Genomic DNA, 21,480 nt, shown 5'->3' on the forward strand with positions numbered 1-21,480 from the left:
GGGAGGTAGATTTAGCAACATCTCACAATAATATTGGCTGAGCACAAACAGGACTCTGGAGCAATCGTGGGCCGGGTGCTGGGGTGGAGTGGAGAGGACGCTTGCCCTGTCCCTGCAGGAGGAGCTTCTGGAGAGACGCTGTGGGAAAAGCCGTGAGCTGCAAAGTGGGCTGGGGGGCTGCGGGGCGGGCACAGAGCAGGAGGAGGGCCACAGTGAAGAAGTGGTCCTAGACCTTCTTGGGAGAGGGAACGCTCGTAGGGACGCCCAGAGGTGCATGCTGAGCACGCCACAGGGCATCATGGTCAATGTGATGCGGAGGGAGAGGAAGGGAGGCGCGGGGCCTTGGGAGGCAGGATGGAAACCGCATACAGCGATGCTGCGGGGAGGCAAGAGCGCACAGCTGGGTCCCCGTCCACTGCTCGTGGGAAGGGAAGTGAGGCTCAAAGCAGGTGCTCAGTCCGAAACTTAGACGTGAATGTTCGTAGCAGGGCTGTTGATGATAAGCCAAAAGTGGAGACAGCCCAGAAGTCCATCAGCAGGAATGCGCCAACCAAATGTGCTCTGTCTATACGATAGAATGCTATTCGGCTAAAAAAGAATGAGGTTTGAGCCCCGCTGCAGCATGGACGGACTGTAGAAACATGACAGTAAGTGAAAGAAGCCAGACACAGAAGACCACGCACTGTGTGAGTTCGTGGGTAGGAAATGTCCAGAATAGGCAAATCTGTAGCGACACAAAGCAGAGGAGCTGTTGCCAGGGGCTGGGTTTCCTTTCGGGGCAATGTTCTGGAGCTGTAGAGGTGACGGTTACACAACATTGTGGCCGTACTAAATGTCACCGAACTCTGCCCTTTAAAAGGCTTGATTTCATGTTATGTGAATTTCACCTAAAAAAAAAATCGATCTATGGATAATAGACGACGGAGACATTGATTGATTGATTGATGATAGCTAGATGACACCTGATTGATAGATAATAGAGGCATGGTATATACAGAGAGCTGATTGGTGATAGTTAGGGGCGGCGATGAGAGAGCAACCACTTAAAGCAGCCCACGCAAGGTGTGCTGATGCTTGGAATCCCGGATGTAGAGTGAGGGTAGACGAAAGTCGAGATGTGGGCAGGGGTCAGACTCTGGGGGGAGTGGAGCGGGACCGCCCAGGTGACCCTTGGACTCTGGCTTAGGTGGCCAGGGGAGCAAGGGCACCCTTAGCTGAAGGAAGGACAGTCCGTGATAGAAGATAGAAGTGGACAACCTGGGGAGGAAGTGCCTGGCGTTCCATCTGGGGGATGGGAGATAGCCTACATTTGACTTGAATTGAGGGGTTAGGATTTGTTCTCGATCCCGGGAGAGGTAGCGAATCTGGAGGGCGAGGAGCTTTCCCTCCTTTTCTTCGGAAGATTGTTGAGGTCGTTCCTACCTGATGATAAATCTTTGTTTTTTGTTTTTTTTTTAACTTACATAGTTAGCATGGTTCTGTGGTCTGCCACCAAACCGTAATTGATACAGATGGGAAGAGACGTAGCCGGCGGAGCCTGTCCACAAGGAAGTTAGTGGAGAGAAATTAACTTTGGACAAAGTAGACCTCAGGGCACAAATCATTGTTAGGAATAAAAGAGGTCACTGCGTAATGATTAAAGAAATAACTCTTTCACAAGCATTAACCATTAACATGTGCGCACCTGCCTAATGGTAGAACCTCAAATACCTATCAAACAAAAAGCAGAAAAAAGAAAAATTAAATAGGCCATTTGCCACAATACATCCCACCACTTCTCACTGCAATCGGGAGCTCGAGAAGACAAAGCTTGCGAGACTATAGGAAAAACTGAGCGAGCTCAATGAATGGACAACCCCAAACTAGAGACTGCATACTCTTTTCAAGTTCACCTTGAACATTTACTAAAACTCACCATGTCGTAGGCCACCAAACCAGTCTCGACAAGTAAAGAATTTAGCGGAGCCTTCGATAGCTCAGTCGGTAGGAGCGGAGGACCGTACTAAAAGAATTGGTATTGTACAAATCACATTCTCCAACTGTGATAGAATAAAATCGTTAGTCCACAATAAAACTAAAATTACATCCTCTCATATGTTTGGAAATTTTAATGTACAGATGTAAATTTTAACATGCACTTCCAGGTAACTGGTGCAAAAAAAAATTATGATGAAAACCTAACATGCTGAGCAACAATGAAAACACTACATGTGCAAATGAACAGGGGGGGGCCTGGGTGGCTCGGTTGATTAAGCCTTGGGCTCAGGTCATGACCCCCAGGGGTCCTGGGATGGAGCCCCTTGTCTCATGAGACTCTGCACTCAGCGGGGAGCTTGCTTCTCCCTTTGCACAAACCACCCCCCACCCCAGCTCATGCTCGCTGTCACTCTGCTCTCTGTCAAATAACATATTAAAAAATATATATAGGATGTAGCTTAGGAGGAAATGTATAGCCTCAAAAAGAATACAATGAGCACCAACTCAGGAAGCTAGAAAAACCACAGCAGAATAAACCCAGAGAAAATAGAAAAACAGAAATCATAAAGACAGCAAAAATTAAGGAAATGGAAAAATGAAAAATCAATAAAGCCAACAAAGTTTGTTCTCCAAAATTAGTAAAATAAACAAGTCTCTGGCAGGAACGAAAAGAGAATGCACACGTAAAGTGATGCGAGGAGGGAAAGGGGTATAGCCACAGAGACAACAGCCAGTTTTTTTTTAAGATTTTCTTTATTTGAGAGAGAGAGAGAACACAAGTGGGGGGTGAGGAGGGGCAGAGGGAGAGGGAGAAGCAGACATCCCACTGAGCAGGGAGCCTGGTATGGGGCTCGACCCCAGGACCCCAGGATCATGACCTGAGCCGAAGGCAGACGCCCAACCAACTGAGCCACCCAGGTGCCCTCCACTGACAGCCATTTCAGGTGCAGCGGGAGGCTGTAAAGCAGGGGAGCTCGGACACCTGTGGAACCCTTGCTCCTAAAAACACCGCGAAAATGACAGTAAGGGGGTGACAAATGTACAGTGGAAGAAGTTCGCCATGGAAAATGAGAGGAGTGCCTACCAAGAATGTGTTTTTTTAATATTTTATTTATTTATTAGAGACAGAGAGAGAGAGAGGCAGAGACCCAAGCAGAGGGAGAAGCAGACTCCATGCAGGGAGCCCAACGTGGGGCTCGATCCCGGGTCTCCAGGATCACACCATAGGCTGCAGGCGGCACTAAACCACTGAGCCACCCGGGCTGCCCTCCAAGAATGTTTTAGAAGCTGGAAAACCGGTGGAGGAGTAACAAGTGACATAGGAGACCAGAGCACACTCTTAACCCAGCAGGAGGAGGCAGCCGGGAGCAGGGCCTGGTTTGCACAAGAACTGGAAGCGGCAGATATCTCAGAAGAGAATATGCATGTATGGGAGCGGGGTGGACTGAAAATCTGTATAAGAAGCTGCTAGATGAGGGGCGCCTGGGTGGCTCAGTTGGTTGAGTGTCTGCCTTTGGCTCATGTTGTGGTCTCGGGGTCCTGGGATGGAGCCCTGCATCAGGCTCCCTGCTCAGCGGGGAGTCTGTTTCTCCCTCTGCCCCTGCACCTCCTGCTCATGCTCTCTCTTTTTTTTTCTCACTCTTATTCAAATAAGTTTAAAAAAAAAAAAGCTGCTAGATCTCACACACACCCACATATACACACGGAAGCTAAAAAAAAAAAAAGCTGCTACATAGCCCCATCTTTGCCCCACCTCTTGCAGAAGACCAGACTTCACTCTCCATCAGGTTAGAACAGAAGGGTGGAAATGCAGGGGCGCCTGGGGGTGCAGTGGGTTAGCCGTCTTGGTTCCGGTCCGGGTTGTGGTCTCAGGGGCGTGGGATCAACCCGCGTGTAGGGCTCCAGGCTCGGTGCAGAGTCTGCTTAAGCTGCTCCCTCTCCCTCTGCCCCTTCCTCTCTATCTCTCTCTCTCTCAAATGAATAAATCTTAAAAAAAAAGAAGAAGGCCCGTGGAAATGCAAATTAAAGTCACAGTGAAATATCCTTTTATTGCCACTGATTGGCAGGAAGGAAAAGCGTGGCAGGGAACACGGACTGGCGGGAATCTGTACCCTGCAGGGGAGGGGGGCCGTGATCTGGAAACTGGTATAACCACTTTGGAAAACAATTTGCCATTATCTAGTAGAGTGGAAGGCGTCCATGGTCATGAGCTAACAGCGTCACCCCCGGGCACATCCTAGGGCAGCTCTGGGGCCTCCCCGAACGAACCAGATCACGTGCACGAGCAGTTTGGGGCAGCGTTGTTGATGAGACACCAAAGCTAGGAACAAGCCAACTGTCCGTTAGCAGGAGAGTAAGCGCACGATGCCCAAGTCCTACGACGGGAAGCGACTCAGCAAGGACAGCGCCACCCTTGCACAGGGGCCACGCCAGTCTTCTCCGTATCCTTCCAAGTGTCGTGCACAAGCCGCCGGAGGGAGCGCGCCACAGGAGTGACTAGAGGACGGCTGTATGCACCAACGTGGCTTATGTCGCCGATGCAATTTGAGCAACGACTTGCGGGAACGTACACCTGGTCTGATGCCATTTGTCTAAAGCCCCAAAGATGCAGAACTAAGCGGCGTTGTTTAGGGACAAGGCATACTGGGGAAAAGTGTAAAGGAAGGCAAGGAGAGGGTAGCCGTGCCCTCTGCTGAGGGAGGAGGGGGCCGCCGGGGCCTCGGAGGCTGGGAGAGTGGGGTCATCCAGTTGCTGGCGGGGACACGGGCAGCGGGCTTTCCCATCGTTGTCTAGACGAGTCACAGAGCTGCTGTGTGCTCTCGTGTATGCGCGTAGTTGAATGAGATGAACCTGCCATTTTTTATAGGTCAAAATAGCTGGGTGTTAAGCAGTTTCATCTGCTTTTTGACCTACCAAATTTCATGATAATAATATAAAACCAAAAGACTGGGGAGCCTGGGTGACTCAGTGCTTGAGCATCTGCCTTTGGCTCAGGGAGTGACCCCAGGGTCCTGGAATCGAGTCCCGAGTCGGGCTCTCCTCAAGGAGCCTGCTTCTCCCTCTGCCTGTGTCTCTCCCTCTCTCTGTGGGTCTCTCATGAATAAATAAATAAAATCTTTAAAAAAAAAAACCCAAAAGGCTTTATGCTAATAGATGTAAACGGTGATGGAGTGGGCATGCTCCTAAGAAAATATTATTTATCAAAAACTAACTCAAAAAAAAAAAAAAACTAACTCAAGGGGTACCTGGATGGCTCAGTCAGTTGGGCGTCTGCCTTTAGCTCAGGTCATGATCCTGGAGTCCTGGGATCGAACCCCGCATCGGTTTCCCTGCTCAGTGAGGAGCCTGCTTCTCTCTGCCTGCTGTTCCCCCTGCTTGTATGATCTCTCTCTCTCTGTCAAATAAATAAAAATTTTTTTTAAAAAAAACTAACTCAAAATAGAAAAAGTCATCCAAAAATTCATATGGGATCTCAAGGGACCCCAAATAACCAAAACAATTCTGAAAAGGAAGCACAAAGTTGGAGGAGTAGCACTTCCTGATTTCAAAACATGTTCCAAAGCTACAGGAACCGAGACAGTGCAGTACTGGCGTCAAGACAGACAAATAGGCCAACAGAACAGAGTAGAGACCCCGGAATAAATCCTGACAAGGGCGCAAGACCATCCAATGGGGAAAGGACAGTCTCCTCACCAAATGGTGCTGGGACAACTGGACAGCCACATGCAAAAAAGAATGAAACTGGACCACTTCCTTACATCATACACAAAAATCAACTCAACACTGTTTAGAGGCCTAAACATAAGACCTCCAACTATAAAACTAGAAGAAAATATGGGGGGGGGGAGCATCATGACATTGGACTTGGCAATGACTTCTTGGAAATGACACCAAACGTGCAGGTGACAAAAGCAAAAAGTAGACAAATGGGAGGACTACACCAAACAGAGAAACCGGTGCATCTAAGGACCACGCAATCAAAGACCCCTCTGGAATGGGAGAAAATATCTGCGCATCACACATCTGACAAGGGCCTAATATTCAGAATACATAAAGAACTCCTTACAACTCAACAACAAAAAAATCAAATTCCCCAATTAAAAAATGGGCAAAGGACTCGAATAGACATTACTCCAGAGATGACATACAAATGGCCGAGTATATGAAAAGTTGCTCAATGTCACTGATCATCAAGAAATGTAAATCAGGGCAGCCCAGGTGGCTCAGCGGTCCCGCGGTGTGATCCTGGAGACCCCGGATCGAGTCCCATGTCAGGCTCCCTGCATGGAGCCTGCTTCTCCCTCTGCCTGGGTCTCTGCCTCTCTCTCTCCGTGTGTGTCTCACGTGAATAAATAAATAAAATCTTTTTTAAAAATGTAAATCAAAACCTCAATAAAGTATCACTTCACATTCATTAGGATGATTACTATTTTTTTTAAAAAGAAGGGGGCACCTGGGGGGCTCAGTGTTGAGCATCTGCCTTTAGCTCAGGGTATAATCCCGGGTTCCCGGGATCGAGTCCCGCATCGGGCTTCCTGCAGGGAGCCTACTTCTCCCTCTGCCTGTGTCTCTGCTTCTTTCTCTCTCTCTCTCTGTGTGTCTCTCATGAATAAATAATAAAACCTCTTTAAAAATCCTAAAAAAAAAAATCAGAAAGGGGCGCCTGGGTGGCTCAGTTGGTTAAGGGTCCAACTCTTGGTTTTAGCTCAAGTCATGATCTCAGGGTGGTGAAGGAATCTGCTTGAGGATTCTCTCCCTCTCACTCTGCCCCCCCCATATACATTCTCTCTCAAATAAATTAATTAATCTTTTAAAAAACCCAGAAAATCTCAGGTGTTGGCAAGGATGTTAAGAAATTGGAAACTTGTGCACTGTTGGGAATGATACCATGGTGCAAGTGCTCTGGAAACAGTATGGAGGTTCCTGAAAAAATTTTAAGTACCTAAAACACCTAAAATAACTGCCATATGATACAGCAATCCTACTTATGAAAAGAATTGAAAGCAGAGATATTTGTGGGGTTTTTAATTTTTTTAGATTTTTATTTAAATTCAATTAATTAACATATAGTGTATTATTAGTTTCAGGGGTAGAATTTAGTGATTCATCAGTTGCATATAACACATCACCTGCCCTCCTCAATGGCCATCCTCCAGTGATCCCGTCCCTTCACCTACCTCCCCTCCAGCAACCCTCAGTTTGTTTCTTTTTTTCAAAAATATTTTTAAATAATTAAAAATTATTTTATTTTATTTGTTTTATCTATTATTTATTTGTTTTATTATTTATTTATTTTTTTAATTTTATTTGTTTACTCGACAGAGAGATAGAGCCAGAGACCACAAGCAGGAGGTGGGGAGATGACAGAGGGATAAGGAGAACAGATCCCCTACTGAGCAGGGACCACGATTCAGGGCTTGATCCCAGCACCCTGCTGGGAGGTCCAAGAGGTTGCTGCCTGTGTTCTCCTCTAGGATTTTGATGGCTTCCTGTCTCACATTTAGGTCTTCAATCCATTTTGAGTTTATCTTTGTGTCTGGTGTAAGAGAATGGTCCACTTTCATACTTCTACATGTGGCTAGGTTTCCCAACACCATTTGTCGAAGAGACTGTCTTTTTTCCATTGGAGATTCATTTTTTTAAAAGACTTTATTTATTTATTCATGAGAGACAGAGAGAGAGAGAGAGAGAGAGGGGCAGAGACATAGGCAGAGGGAGAAGCGGGCTCCACGCAGGGAGCCTGATGCGGGACTAGATCCCGGGACTCCAGGATCACGCCCCAGGCTGAAGGCAGGCACCAAACTGCTGAGCCACCCAGGGATCCCCTCCATGGAGATTCTTTCCTGCTTCGTTGAATATTAGTTGGTCATAGAGTTGAGGGCCTATTCTGGGTTCTCTATTGTGTTCCTTGATCTATGTGTCTGTTTTTGTGCCAGCACCACACTGTCTGGACGATCACAGCTTTGGAATACAGCTTGAAATCAGGCATTGGGATGCCCCTGGCTCTGGTTTTCTTTTTCCACATTCCTTTGGCTATTTAGGGTCCCTTCTGGTTCCATACGAATTTTAGGATTATTTGTTCCAGCTTTGTGAAGAAAGTCCGGGGATTGCATTGAATGTGTAGATTGAAAGCAGAGATATTTGTATATCCAAGTTCACGGCAGTACTATTCACAATAGAACCTGAGCACCTATCAGCTGATGAATGAATGAGCAAAATGTGGCCTATCTACGCAATGGAATATTATTCTTTCTGAAAAAGGGAGGAAATCCTGACATACTCTACAACATGGATGAACCTCGAGGGCATGATGCCAAGTGAAAGAAGCCAGTCATAAATGACAAGTACTGTATGATTCCACTTCTATGAGGTAGTGAATGTAATCAAATTTCTAAAAACAGAAAGTAAAATGATAGGTACCAAGGGCTGGAGGGAGGGGCCAAAGGAGAGTTGTTTGATGGGTATAGAGTTGCAGCTTTGCAAGATGAAAGTTCTGGAGATCTGTTTCATAACAGTTTAAGCATACTTAACACTACTGAACTGTACACTTAAAACTACACGCTTGGCCCTGCCCAAGAGCGGGCCCAACACCAGCCCCTACTGCTCAGACGCCAGTGAGCCCCCATCCACGTGCTTCTGCCTTGTTCTGAGTTTAGCGAAAGTAAACTTTGAGAGCTTTGAGAATCAAGGTCAGAAAAGTCTAGAAAGTCACTATGATGGGAAGTTTTATGTGATGAATTTTTTACTGCCAAGAAAAATTGACTCAAGAAAAAGCAGAAAACCTAAATGGTCCCATAATCATTAAAGATATTGGATCAGGGGATCCCCGGGTAGCTCAGCAGTTTAGCGCCTGCCTTTGGCCCAGGGCATGATCCTGGAGTCCCGGGATCGAGTCCCACGTCGGGCTCCTGGCATGGAGCCTGTGTCTCTGCCTCTCTCTCTCTCTCTCTATGTCTATCATAAATAAATGAATAAATAAATCTTTTTTAAAAAAGATATTGGATCAACGGGCATTGAGGCGGGCAGCTGATGGGATGAGCACTGGGTATTATACTATATGTTGGCAAATTGAATTTAAATAAGAAAAAAAAAAGGAACTGGATCAGTAGTTTACAATGTATGGATAGAGGGGCAAGAGACCGCAAAACCAAGGTTTGTAGATGAAGTCTATCAGATCTTCAAGAAACAAATATCCCCTCTCTGATAAACTGTTCCAAAGAACAGAAAAAGAAAAAACGCTCTCCCAACACATTTTATGATGTCTCTATACCAAAACTCAATGAGAGTAATACAAGGCAGAAAGAGAGAGAGAGAGAGAGAAAAAGAAAGAACAAAAGAAAAGGAGGGAGGGAAGAAGGAAGGGAGAGAGAGAGGAAGGAAGGCAGGGAGACAGGCAGGCAGGCCAATCCAGAACTATATATACATATATATATTTAAAAAATACGGGCAGCCTTGGTGGCTCAGCGGTTTAGCGCCGCCTTCAGCTCAGGGAGTGATCCTGGAGACCTAGGATCGAGTTCCACATCAGGTTCCTTGCGGGGAGCCTGCTTCTCCCTCTGCCTGGGTCTCTGCCTCTCTCTCTCTGTGTGTGTCTTCCATGAATAAATAAATAAAATCTTAAAAAAAAAAAAAAACACCATGATGAGATTGAGTCTAGCTCAGAAGATGTAAAGGTGGTTTAACATTAGAAAATCAATTAATGTGGGATGCCCGGGTGGCTCAGTGGTTGAGCATCTGCCTTGGGCTAAGGGCATGATCCCGGGGTCCTGGGATCAAGTCCTGCATCAGGGTCCCTGCTGGGAACCTGCTTTTCCCTCTGTCTGTGTCTCTGCCTCTCTTTGTGCCTGTCATGAATAAATAAATTAAAAATATTTTAAAAAAAGATTTCACATCAGCGACACAGAAGGTCACTGAGAAAGAAGACAGATAGCATTTACTATGGCATCATAAGTAATGACATGCCAGTCCTCTAGGAAACAATGTATTTAAGGGATCTTAATAAGGGCGCCTGGGTGGCTCAGTCGGTTAAGGGTCTGCCTTCAGCTCTCATGATCTCAGGATCCTAGGATCGAGCCCCACATCAGGCTCCCTGCTCAGTGGGGAGCCTGCTTCTCTCTGCCTCTACCCTTGCTCATTCTCGAAATCTCTCAAATAAATACATAAAATCTTTAAAAAAAAATAAGCGATCTTAATAAAAAGAGATACACTATGTTCATGGATGGGGAGACAGTATTCTAGGGACAGCTAGTCTTCAAAGTAATTCAGAATTCAACAAAATCTCTATTTACCCCTTCAAAGAAATCCCAACAGACTTTTTCCAAAACCTTGACAAACTGGTTTTTTTTTTTTAAGTTTTAAGGAAAACTAAAGGCCCTAGAACAGGCAAGATAATTTTTTTTTAAGATTTTATTTATTTATTTGAGAGAGAGTGAGCAGGAGAGAGAGGGTGCACACACAAGCCAGGGGAGAGGCAGAGGCAGAGGGAGAAACAGGCTCCTTGCGGGGAGCCCAGTCTGGGACTCCATCCCAGGACCCCGGGATCACGACCTGAGCCAAAGGCAGACAGTCAACTGCTGAGCCACCCGGGTGCCCTGGCAAGATAATTTTGGAAGATGAGGAGGGGGAGCAACAATCTGACGGGGAAAGCAAGGAGAAGGAAAAGGAAGCCTTCAAGCTTTCGTAAGTGTAGTAGAGGCAGACAAAGACACCAAAGGGACAGAGGACAGAGCTGCCAGCTGCCCAGACCTCGGACAGGGCATGTGACCAAGGGCTCAGTGCACATCAGTGGACAGCTCTCCCATGGAAAAGGAGAAAAACGTGACCCCTACCTCACACCAGCTGCAAACAAACCCACTCCAGAGGCATTAAAGAGCACCTGAGTATGAAAACCAATTTTATAATATTTAGAAAAGGGGCACCTGGGTGGCTCAGTGGGTTCAGTATCTGCTTTCAGCTAGGGTCATGATCCTGGGATAGAGCCCCCCATCGGGCTCCCTGCTCTCAGTCTCCCACTCCCCCTGCCTGTGTGCTCACTCTGTCTCGAATAAATAAATAAAATCTTTAAAGAAAATTGAGAAAAGAGACCCAGGAGACAACTTCTCTGACCTCGGGTAGGGGAAGATTTCTCAAGCAAGACTAAAAGGACAAAGCATAAAAGAGAAGAATGATGGGGCAATTAAATCTACATTAAGACTTGCTTACCCAACGATGCCACTGGCAATCTGAGAAGACAAGTCACAGGCCCGGAGAAGATGCAACAGATCGGACACTGGTGCCCACACTGTACACAGAACCCGTCAGCTGGTGGGGAAAGACAACCGACATCAAAACCTTGGCAAAAACAAAAAACAAACCTTGGCAAAGCCACGCTCGGACATTTTGCAGCAAAGGAAGCATGGAAAAGCTCAACGGGACTGGTAGGCAGCGGATGACAAGTCAGAGCGCCGTGAGGTGTCACCACCTGGAACCCACAGCACGGACAGGAAGGACTAAGGAAAAGCCCTCGTAGCAAGTGTCGGTGACCATGCGGCCCGCAGAAACGCGTACGCGGTGGCGGTGGCGGACGTGGGACAGCAGCTGGGACGATGCCCCAGCCTGGAAACCCCAAGTGCCCGTGGCCGGGGACCCGGGGAGCTCCTCGCGGTGCCCCGGACCCCGGCGCTCACCCGGACGCTGGGCGCGGCAGCACGGGGCGCCCCGACGGATGGTGGAGGCCGACCCCCAGCCCTCCCCGGGATGCGGGCAAGGGCAGTGGCGAGGGGCCGGGGTCACCGCCTGAATCCTCCAGCTCGACTCCCTTTCTGTAGGAGGAAAGCCCACAAAGCCAGCGGGCGGCGTCCACGGGCACCACCGCCTTGGGACGAGGGGCCCTTGCAGGCCACATGCGCACGCACCTGTTAAAAACCGGGTGGAGTGAGGGCAGGTTTCTTTTCTTCCGTGGAAAGGTAGGAAAGCTGTTCCCACCACTGAGCTGGAAGCTGTCTTTCCTGATGTCACCGGGGACACACGTGGGCGTTAGGTGTGGATGGAGGAAGGTTTGGGGAGAGAGGGCCAGCTGTCTACGGGGTTGCTGAGGGCAGTCCTTCTGATCCTATGGGTCAGAGCCAGCCCCTCCTCGGCCCTCCCCAACAGCCTGCCCCACCTGGAGCTTCTAGACCCTTCCCTTGGCCCCCTCTCGGCGACCTGGTCTTCCCCCTTGGAGGGTGCATGGCTGGAGGCAGTCACATCTACATCTGCCGGGCCTTTGGGCTCTGGGTCGCCCGCTTCCGGGGGCACCCCTGATCTCCCCTCCGAGTCCCCACCCCCATCCCAGTGCTCCAGTCACCTCGTGCTGAGCTTCTCACACTCAGACCCCAACGACTCCCCTGGCCAGCTCCTCTTGCTCACAGAGCCCTCAGTCCGCCCATCCCTCCCCACACTGCCCACCCCTCTCTGCGGGCACCCCTGCCCTGCAGGGAGCAACGCTCCAGCAGAAAGGGCCCGGGGTCCCCTGGATTCTCCTCCATCCACTGCCCCCACCCGTCCAACACCAGGCCTCTAGGGTTCCGTCCCCTCCAGTGTATCTGCCACGCGCCCCCCTCTCTCCATGCCCACAGCCACCACTGCTCCACGCTCCCCCACGTTCTCCACCCAGGGCCACCGGCTTACAGTTGTCCAAATTCACAGCTATTTACGAGGTCGTGGTGATGTACGTAAGTCCAGGTCCTCCCTCATTTGCTCACCTCTGCACCCACCTCGAGCATGCCTGTGCTCTGGGCAGGGGGAAACCCCCGTGCGCGTGTCACCCGCAGGCCCTCTCCCCTTGGTTCAGGGTTCGGGACCACGTGGCCCGATGGTGAAGTACAGGGGCCCTGCAGTGGACTCTCGGCCTGGCCACCAACTGGCCATGCAGCATCCTAACTTCCAGTGCCTCCGTTTCCCCGCTTGCGAACTGGAGGAAATAACTGTACCCCCTCCGGGCTCATCGGAGGGAGCGAAGGGGTTAACGCACACGGGGAGCGGCCCCGGTTGTCAGGAAGACATCAGCAGGAGCAGAAGTGTGCGGTGCAAGGTCAGCTTCACTCTCCCGGAGACTAGGCTCCCCGCCTTGGCGCCCTCCAGAGGCCCTCACCTGCTCGGCCAGGTGCCCACCAGGGCCGGCAGGGGGCAGCAGCGCCCCGCCCTGCCCCAGCAGGCAACTGGGCGGGCAGGGAGGGGCTGGGCACCCCAGCAGGCCCCGCCAGGATAAGTCGGGTTGGGCGCGATTGCATTGTGGGGAGGGAGGCCGGGGCTGCGCCGGGCCGCACTTCTGGCACTGCCAGCTGCTCCTCACCCCTGCCAGGGGCCCACCCAGGTAGGCAGGGGCTGGGCTGGCGGGGGGCGCGGGGGCTGGGGCCGCCGCGTCGCGGGGCACCGCCACGGGGCCGTGCTGGGACCTGGGAGAAGCCAGGGGTCTGCAGAGCCGCCTCGCCCGACAGGGCAAAAGCCCTCGGGCACCAGCCCAAGCCCCGGGACGACAGCCCCCGATGCCTCAGGGGCCCGGTACCCCTCCAGGCGGTGGCCCTGGAGCTGGGGGAGGACCCCTGGCTTCTAACCCCCATGGGAAAGCTCGCGGGGCGGGGGGCAAGGCATAGGGTAGGGAGGAGGCCCGCCTGGCTCCCCACCCCCACAGCCACCCAACCGGCCCAGCCAGGTGGCAGCGAGCCCCACTGCTGCCACCTCGCCCCGGAGCGAGCTGGTGGAGCCTGCCGTGGCCGCCGCCGCGCCACCGAGAAAGCGGGGACCCCAACCTGAATGCACCTGCCCCTGCGCCACAGGCCGGAGCCCCTGCGCCGCCAGTCTCGTGGGCAGACGGTGCCCGGCGCGGCTGGCAGGAGACCAGCTGCCGGTCGCCACTCCCTCCCCCACCCCCTTGGCACCCCGCGCTCAGAAGGGAGCCCAGCATCCTGGGATGCTGCTCCCCTGGGGGCTGGGGGGGAGGGAACAGCTGGCAACCAGTTGCCATGCCTGAAGCCAAGTGCTGGGCTCCTGGGGACCGGGCCCCCACCCCTCCCGTGCACCCCCTTTGCCTCGGCCCCTCCAGCAGCATCCTCCCCTGGCACTGCCCACTCCCATCACGCCGTACCTGGCACGATTTACGGGTCCCCCAGGGCGGGGCTGCATGGAGACAGGTCCCTTGCTCTCTGGCCAGTCTTATTCCCGGCCGAGGGGGCGGCGGGGGCGGGGTAGCAGGGGGGTAGCAGGTCTCCTGGACGCGCTGCCTTCGTCAGCACCTCCCTGCCCCCAGCCCGGACAAAGGCAGGCATTGAGGGCCACGACTGGCACTTGGACCAGGCACCCAGGCTACCAAGGCTAAGGCTGGCATGGCAGGGGCTCAGCAGCCTGACCTTCCCGCGGAGGCTCGGTGGCCTACCCTGCGCCCTTGGCGAGGACCCGGGAGGGGGATAGAGAGGACCACGCTGGCTGGCACGGGGCGGGAGTGGGGCGAGGCAGGGCGGGCTGTGTGGGTCCCATTTTTCTGGCTGGAAGAAACCCTGTCCTTTGTCCCCAGGTCCCAGGGGGTGTCTCTCTGGGGGTGGGGAGTGGCAGGGAGCCCCCTGGCCAGAACAGCCCCGGGGGTGGGGGTAAGAGCACCAGATAGTGAGTCCCTGGCCTGGGCCCGTGGACAGAGAGGACATTGTTGGGGTGGAGGCAGGGCCACTATTGACAAAGCTGCCAGCTGTGGTGGAGCCCAGCCGCCAGGCCCTTGGCCCCCCTGGCCTCACTCCTCCCTCAGGGCCAAGCCTCCACTGTCTCCCTCCCGCTCAGGACAATGCCCCCCACAGCCGTCTCGTGCCCGTCACCACTGCCCTGGGCCAGCTGAACTGAGGAGATGTGCCTCCCTTGGTGCCACACTGCCCGGGAGACCCCTCCGCTGCCCCCCTGCGAGGCGGTAAGTGCCTGGGGCCCCCGTCTGCACGGATGTCCCTGGGAGGTCCAGGGCCGGGCCGGGCCCCGTAGCACAGGGGGGCCTGGGCGTGGGGCCCCAGATGCTGTCCCTCCACCCCCACACCCACACGCCCCAGACGCTGCTGCCAATATCCCAGATCTAGAGGAAATGTCCCTCTCCTCAGACCAGGCCTGACCTTCCTGCCTGTGTCCCGGAGATAAGGGGCTGGGGGCCCCCCTCGGGGCCCTGCCCCCAGCTGGCACACCCACCAGGGCCCCGGCTCCGTCTCTGCTGCCAGGCTGCAGGGCGCGGACTGACGGTGGGCCTACCCCGCTGGCACAGGCGCACGTGGCCAAGCTGTGCAGGACCCTAGCTCACGGCGGGCCCTGGCTTCTGTCCTCTTCTCCGTGGGTCCGTGCCCAGCAGCTCCGGCCGGCACGGGCTCTCCTAATGTGCCTGTGGCGCCTGGTCCCCTAGACAGCCGGCCGGGGCCCAGGTGGCTGAGCAGGGTGGCTGCCCACGGCCCCGGCCAGCAGGTGGGGTGTGGGTCCACAGCAGGGGCCCCGCTCCGCTCGAGCCTTCTCTGGAGGCTTGCACCCCTTGCCCCGCTCCCCGCAAGGCCCACGGGAGATACCGCTGTGGTGTGAACGAACAGCTCCACATGGGTTGTGGGGGGGGGTTGCCCCCTCCTCAGCGAGGCTCGCCCCTCTTTTCTCTCATGCCTCCAGGTCAACACCCCCAGGGGCTGGGGCCCAGAGGCCTCCCCCTGCACCCCTCCCCACCTCCCCCAGCCCCCGCTCTGTCTGGCTCTCACATCTCCCCCCACCCCAGCCCCCGCTCTGCCCCTGCTGCTGCAGGCAGTCTCCGCCTGCCGGTCTCTGGCTGCCTCAGTTTCTCCCTGGCTGTCTCTCCCATGCCCGGCACTGCCTGTCCCCACCGCCAAGGGTCCAGTCTTTACAGCTGGCCCTGCCTGCCCAGGCTGAGTTTTCTCTCCCGGCCTTTGATGTCCCCTGCGCTACGGATGGCCCCCCAGTACGGTGGCCTCCTGCCTGAGTGGCAGGCACAGGATCCCCGTGACATGCCTTCCGCCACCCTTCCTGGTCCCGCATCCTCGTCCTTGCCCCCCCTTCCCCTCGCCCCACCCCCTGCCTCCCCTGGCCTCTCCCCATCAGCACCTCTGGCTTCTTCCCTGCCTCTCCCACCGCCCTTCTGTCCGCGGGAGTCCTTCTGTCCGTGTTCTGCGGCTGTCCGGGATCTGCCCCTCCTCCAACCACCTAGATGCAGAAAAAGTAGGAGATGAAAGCATTTCTTTCCTTGGGCACACGTGGGGGGGCCCCCACCCTCTCCGCCTCTCCGGCCCTCCCTTCCTCCGTGTCTGCCCCTGTCTGCTCTGTCCTCTCCCTCCCTTGTAGCTGTCCCTCTCCTGGGGTCTTCCCTCCCTCTGGGGCTCTCTCCCCGCCCCCTTCCTCTGGGCCTCTGGCCGCCCTGGCGGCGCAGGCAGCGGGTGCTCTCCCCGCCGGGCCTCACTTGCTCCGCGCCCCCCCAGGTGCCTGCGATGGCTCCCCGGCCTCCCCTCGGCCCCCACCTCCTGCTCGCGCTGCTGCTGAGCCTGCCGCCGCCCCCGACGCGGGCCCGTCACTTCTCGGCCCCCAACGCCACCTTCAACCACTTGGCACTGGCGCCGGGCCCCGGCACGCTCTACGTCGGTGCCGTGAACCGCCTCTTCCAGCTCAGCCCCGAGCTGCGGCTGCAGGCGGTGGCCGTCACCGGGCCGGTCCTCGACAGCCCCGACTGCGTGCCCTTCCGCGACCCGGCCGACTGCCCGCACGCGCGGCTCACCGACAACGCCAACCAGCTGCTGCTGGTGAGCGGCCGCGCGCGGGAGCTCGTGGCCTGCGGGCAGGTGCGCCAGGGCGTGTGCGACAAGCGGCGCCTGGACGACGTGGCCCACGTGCTGTACCAGGCCGAGGACCCCGGCGACGGGCAGTTTGTGGCCGCCAACGCCCCGGGAGTCGCCACGGTGGGCCTGGTGGTGCAGGCGCCGGACCGGGACCTGCTGCTGGTGGCCCGCGGCCTGGCGGGCAAGCTGTCGGCGGGGGTGCCGCCCCTGACCGTGCGCCAGCTGGCGGGGCCGCAGCCCTTCTCGAGCGAGGGCCTGGGCCGCCTGGTGGTGGGCGACCTCTCCGACTACAACAACAGCTACGTGGGGGCCTTCGCGGCCGGCCGCTCGGCCTACTTCGTGTTCCGCCGCCGCGGGGCGCGGGCGCAGGCCGACTACCGCTCCTACGCGGCCCGCGTGTGCCTGGGCGATGCCAACCTTTACTCGTACGTGGAGGTGCCCCTCGCCTGCCGGGGCCAGGGCCTCATCCAGGCCGCCGCCGTCACGCCAAGCACCTTGCTGGGGGCATTCGCCGCGGGCCCCGGCGGGGCGGGCGCCGCCCTGTGCGCCTTCCCCCTGGCGCAGCTGGACGCCAGCATGGAACACGCGCGGCGCCTGTGCTACACGGCGGGTGGCCGCGGCCCCGGCGGCGCCGAGGAAGCCACCGTGGAGTACGGAGTCACCTCCCGCTGCGCCGCCCTGCCCGCCGTGAGTGCCCCTCCCGCCCGGTCCCTCCGCGCGGTCTGGGGGGGGCTGCCGCCGTAGTCCCGGGCTGCGGGTGGCCGGGCGCTGTCGTGTGACAGCCGCGTGTGACCGCCTGGGTAGAGGATGTCAAGGAGGCACCGGCTCCCGGCTGCCCTGGGCCGGCTTCTTGTGTTTCTTCCTCCCACGCGTCGGCTTGTCCTGCCACGGGTGGGGGGCGCGACCACTGTGGCCCGGATCCCCCAGGGCTCCCGGCCCTGCCCTGCGGCCCTGACTAGCTCTGGGCCCGGGAAAGGCACCTCCCGCCTCTTCCAGGGGCTGATCCTGCCCTCCCTGTCCACCCAGGACTCCCCTGAGTCGTACCCCTGTGGCGACGAGCACACCCCCAGCCCCATTGCTGGCCGCCAGCCCCTGGAGGCCGAGCCCCTGCTGCAGCTCGAGCAGCCCATCAGCGCCGTGGCCGGCCTCCAGGCAGACGGGCACACGATCGCTTTCCTGGGGGACACGCAGGGTCAGCTGCATAAGGTGAGGTGACCGGGCCGCCCCAGGCCTGGACCCCCGACACCAAGCCCTCCTACTGCTCTGCTAGGCCCGGCCTGCTGGCTTGCCTGGGTGTGCCCTGCCCCACCATGGCTCCGGGAGCCCCGGTACCTTCCACCTCTCTGGATGTGTCCTGCCGGCAGGCTGAAAGGCCATGCCGCACGCCGCTGGCTGGCCGGGTGCCACCTTTCGGGGCTCCTCCTTGCATGACTTAGGATGACTGCCAGGAGGCTCCCGATTTCTCTAGCCAAGAGCAGTCAGGGTGGGCAGGGATGCCACGGGGCAGGCTGGGCAGTGCCTGGTCCCCAGAGCCCGCCTGACCCCAGAAGTCTTGTCTCCCCCTGGCCTGCTTATCTCCCTGCAGCTGCCCGCCTGCCCCGGCACCCAAGGCCCTTCCTTACCCAGGGTGGCTGGGCGATGGCGAACGGGGGAAGGTGATGCAAGCAGAGCAGGATGCCCAGGGGCCTGGCCTGGCCTCCCTGGGGTAGCAGGAAGGAGAGCTGGCTCCGTGGGATGGGATGCTCCCCGGGAGCCCCAACCAAGGGGAGAGCACGTGTCCTGAACGGTCAGCCCGTGGCCATCTCGAGAGCAGGCCTCGTTGTCCCTCCAGGTCTTCCTCAATGGCTCCCACGGCCACGTGTACCACTCCCAGCAAGTGGGGCCTCGGGGCTCAGCTATCAGCCCAGACCTGCTGGTGGACGGCAATGGCAGCCACGTCTATGTCCTCACTGCCCAGCAGGTGAGGCCTGTCCCCAGGATGGGGGGGACGGGGGGGCAGCACACAGGCACGAGTCTCTGCACCCACTGCCCCTGTCCCTCGCTACCCATCCAGGTGGACCGGGTACCTGTGGCAGCCTGCCCCGAGTTCCCTGACTGCACCAGCTGCCTCCAGGCCCGGGACCCGCTGTGCGGCTGGTGCGTCCTCCAGGGCAGGTGAGCACAAGGCCTGCGCCTGGACTTGGGCCAACAGGCACCGTGTGCGGGGAGGGCACACCTGGAAGTGGCCCTGGCCGTGCCGAGAGGCCAGCCTGGCCTCCTGAGGTGGAGGTACAGGGCCACTGTGCAGTCCCTGCATCCCGCCCCACGTGGCCCCATTTGTCCTCTTCTTGTTTCCCAGCCCCACCCCCCGTCAGGCCCCTGTCGCCTCGCCCAGGTGCTCCCAGACCCACTTGGGCTCCAGGAACCCCTTCCAGCAACCCTCCCCTCTGTAGCGGTGGCCCCCTCTTACTCAGGTCAAGGCCCAAGCCTGCACACTGGCCCTTCCCTCTTGTGCTCCCCCCCATGAGCCCCACCTCCCGCTCCCCGGCGGGGCCACCCTGCCCACCCTCGTGCCTCCGATCACCTGGGGGGAGCCTGAGACCCACACGGTGACCCCACGGGCCCCTGCCCACAGATGCACCCTCAAGGGCCAATGCGGGAGGGCAGCCCAGGCCAACCAGTGGCTGTGGAGCTACGAGGACAGCCACTGCCCACACGTCCAGAGCTTGCTGCCGGCCTACCGCCCCCGCCAGGAGCAGGGCCAGGTGAGCTGCCGGCCCCTAGGCTGCCCCCCGTCCTCCTCCTCCTCCCCCCTGCTTCTGCTCCTACCCCACTCTGCCCTAGCTCCAGCTCCTTCGGCGACAGAGCCGCACCCCCCCTACCCAGAAGCCCCTGCCTGCTCTGTTTTCCTTGCATGTATCCCAGGTCACCTTGTCTGTCCCCCGGCTGCCCACCCTGGCCGCGGATGAATACTTCCATTGTGCCTTTGGGGACTATGACAGCTTGGCCCACGTGGAAGGGCCCCACGTGGCCTGTGTCACCCCACCCCAAGACCAGCTGCCGCTTAACCCTCCAGGCACAGGTGAGGGGCCCCTGGGGCAAGGGGACGGGGGGAGGGGCTGGGGCAGGAGCCACATGACCCGCCGTGCCACCGTCATCCCCACCCCCACCCCCAGACCACATCACCTTGCCCCTGGCTTTGATGTTTGAGGATGTGGCTGTGGCTGCCACCAACTTCTCCTTCTACGACTGCAGTGCTGTCCAGGCCTTGGAGGTGGCCGCCCCGTGAGTGCTGGGCTTGGCGGCCGGGGAGGGGTGGCGACCCCCGATGGAGCCCGACCTGAGCAGCACCCCCCCTTCCCCTGCAGGTGTCGCGCCTGTGTGGGCAGCATATGGCGGTGCCACTGGTGCCCCCAGAGCAGCCGCTGTGTGTACGGGGAGCACTGCCCAGAGGGCGAGGGGACCATTTACAGCGCCCAGGAGGTGGGTGGGCCTGGCCTCCCCAACCACCGCCGGACACCCGCCCCACGCCCTGCCCGAGCCTCTCAACTTCTGGAGGGCTAAAGGGTCTCCTTTCCCCAGGCGGACGTCCAGGTGCGTGGCCCGGGGGCTTGTCCCCGGGTGGAGGGCCTGGCCGGCCCCGTCCTGCTGCCCGTGGGTTGGAAGAGCCGCTTGGCCTTGCGTGTGCGGAACCTTCAGCATTTCGGAGTGAGTGGGGGACTGGCAGGGGTGGGGGTGGGGTGCCGTGTCCAGCGGCCTGACAGTGTCCCCTCCCAGAGCCTGCCCACCTCCTACCACTGCTGGCTGGAGCTGCCCGGAGAACTTCAACGGCTGCCGGCCTCTCTGGAGGAGACGTCCGGGGACGTGGGCCTCATCTCCTGCCAGGCCCAGCAGGTGTGTAGCCGCCCCACAGCCTCACCTGCCGCCCTCAGACGTGCCCCACACCTCACAGTGTTCCAAGCCGTCAGGGTCTCGCCGTCCCTCGTGAGGCAGGCTTGGTGCGGGCTCTGAGCGCGCGGCAGGAACACGGCACCCACGGCCTCCGCCCCGGGCTTGCAGTCTGGTGGGAGCCGGGGGCACGGAACAAAGGCACCCATTCTGGGAGGAGGGCCCCGGAGGAGACGGGGGTCGGGGTGTCCCGAGCCGGGCCCGGCCTGACCCCACCCTCCACCCACAGCTCCACCCGTCCGTGGCCCAGCAGGAGCTCCGGGTGCCCATCTATGTCACCCGGGGTAAGGCTCAGCGGCTGGACAATGCCCACACTCTTCATGGTGAGCTTGGGGGCGGCAGGGCTGGCCGGACAGGGCGTGTGGCAGAGGGGAGGTGCCTCAGCGCGCTGCCTGCCCTTCCCCAGTGACCCTGTACGACTGCGCCGTGGGCCACCCTGACTGCAGCCGCTGCCAGGCAGCCAATGGGAGCCTGGGCTGCGTGTGGTGCAGCCACCGCCAGCCCGCCTGTCGCTATGGCCCTCTCTGCCCCCCGGAGGCCGTGGAGTTGCTGTGTCCCTCTCCCCGCATCGACACAGTGAGCCTCCAGCCCTCCCTCCCCGCCCAGCCTCGTCCCCCCGTCTGCCCTCCCTGCCCCCCGCCCCCCGCCTTCCTGGCCTCCCCCAGCTCAGGCCCCCAAGCCCTAGCAGGTCTGGCCCACCCCAGGTGCTGGCTGCTGGGGCACCCCCACCGCACAGTGGGAGTGGGTTCGGGGAACTCCATCACCATCC

At 57.6% G+C, this 21,480-nt stretch overlaps 1 protein-coding gene and 1 long non-coding RNA gene across 11 annotated transcripts in view; one reads left to right on the forward strand and one right to left on the reverse strand.

The window, feature by feature from the left end:
* The window catches only part of PLXNB3 (plexin B3), a 32,530-nt gene that overhangs the window by 3,649 nt on the left and 7,401 nt on the right, over positions 1–21,480 (forward strand). For 4 of the 9 annotated variants that reach the window (XM_041741072.1, XM_041741075.1, XM_041741077.1 and 1 more), the window contains exons 1-13: positions 13,176–13,309; positions 14,764–14,887; positions 16,431–17,471; positions 17,811–17,990; positions 18,616–18,938; positions 19,399–19,528; positions 19,689–19,845; positions 19,940–20,048; positions 20,132–20,246; positions 20,346–20,471; positions 20,541–20,657; positions 20,941–21,034; positions 21,118–21,287. In XM_041741072.1, the coding sequence (XP_041597006.1) occupies positions 14,828–14,887; positions 16,431–17,471; positions 17,811–17,990; positions 18,616–18,938; positions 19,399–19,528; positions 19,689–19,845; positions 19,940–20,048; positions 20,132–20,246; positions 20,346–20,471; positions 20,541–20,657; positions 20,941–21,034; positions 21,118–21,287 (2,622 nt within the window). In that variant the 5' untranslated portion in view covers positions 13,176–13,309; positions 14,764–14,827. Of the gene's footprint in view, positions 1–11; positions 153–11,736; positions 13,310–14,763; positions 14,888–16,430; positions 17,472–17,810; positions 17,991–18,615; positions 18,939–19,398; positions 19,529–19,688; positions 19,846–19,939; positions 20,049–20,131; positions 20,247–20,345; positions 20,472–20,540; positions 20,658–20,940; positions 21,035–21,117; positions 21,288–21,480 lie in introns of those variants that run through there. The other 5 variants (XM_041741078.1, XM_041741080.1, XM_041741073.1 and 2 more) reach the window with 4 other exon arrangements.
* LOC121482947 lies at positions 5,335–11,995 on the reverse strand. Of its 2 annotated transcripts, none has more exons than XR_005985675.1 (3): positions 11,871–11,995; positions 11,179–11,277; positions 5,335–5,371 (listed from the first exon to the last, which is right to left on the reverse strand). It is a non-coding gene; the product is annotated as an uncharacterized LOC121482947 (long non-coding RNA). The 2 variants fall into 2 exon arrangements; XR_005985676.1 differs by lacking the exon at positions 5,335–5,371 and adding an exon at positions 9,570–9,593.

Source organism: Vulpes lagopus, chromosome X (assembly GCF_018345385.1).
Source record: "Vulpes lagopus strain Blue_001 chromosome X, ASM1834538v1, whole genome shotgun sequence".
NCBI lineage: Eukaryota > Metazoa > Chordata > Mammalia > Carnivora > Canidae > Vulpes > Vulpes lagopus.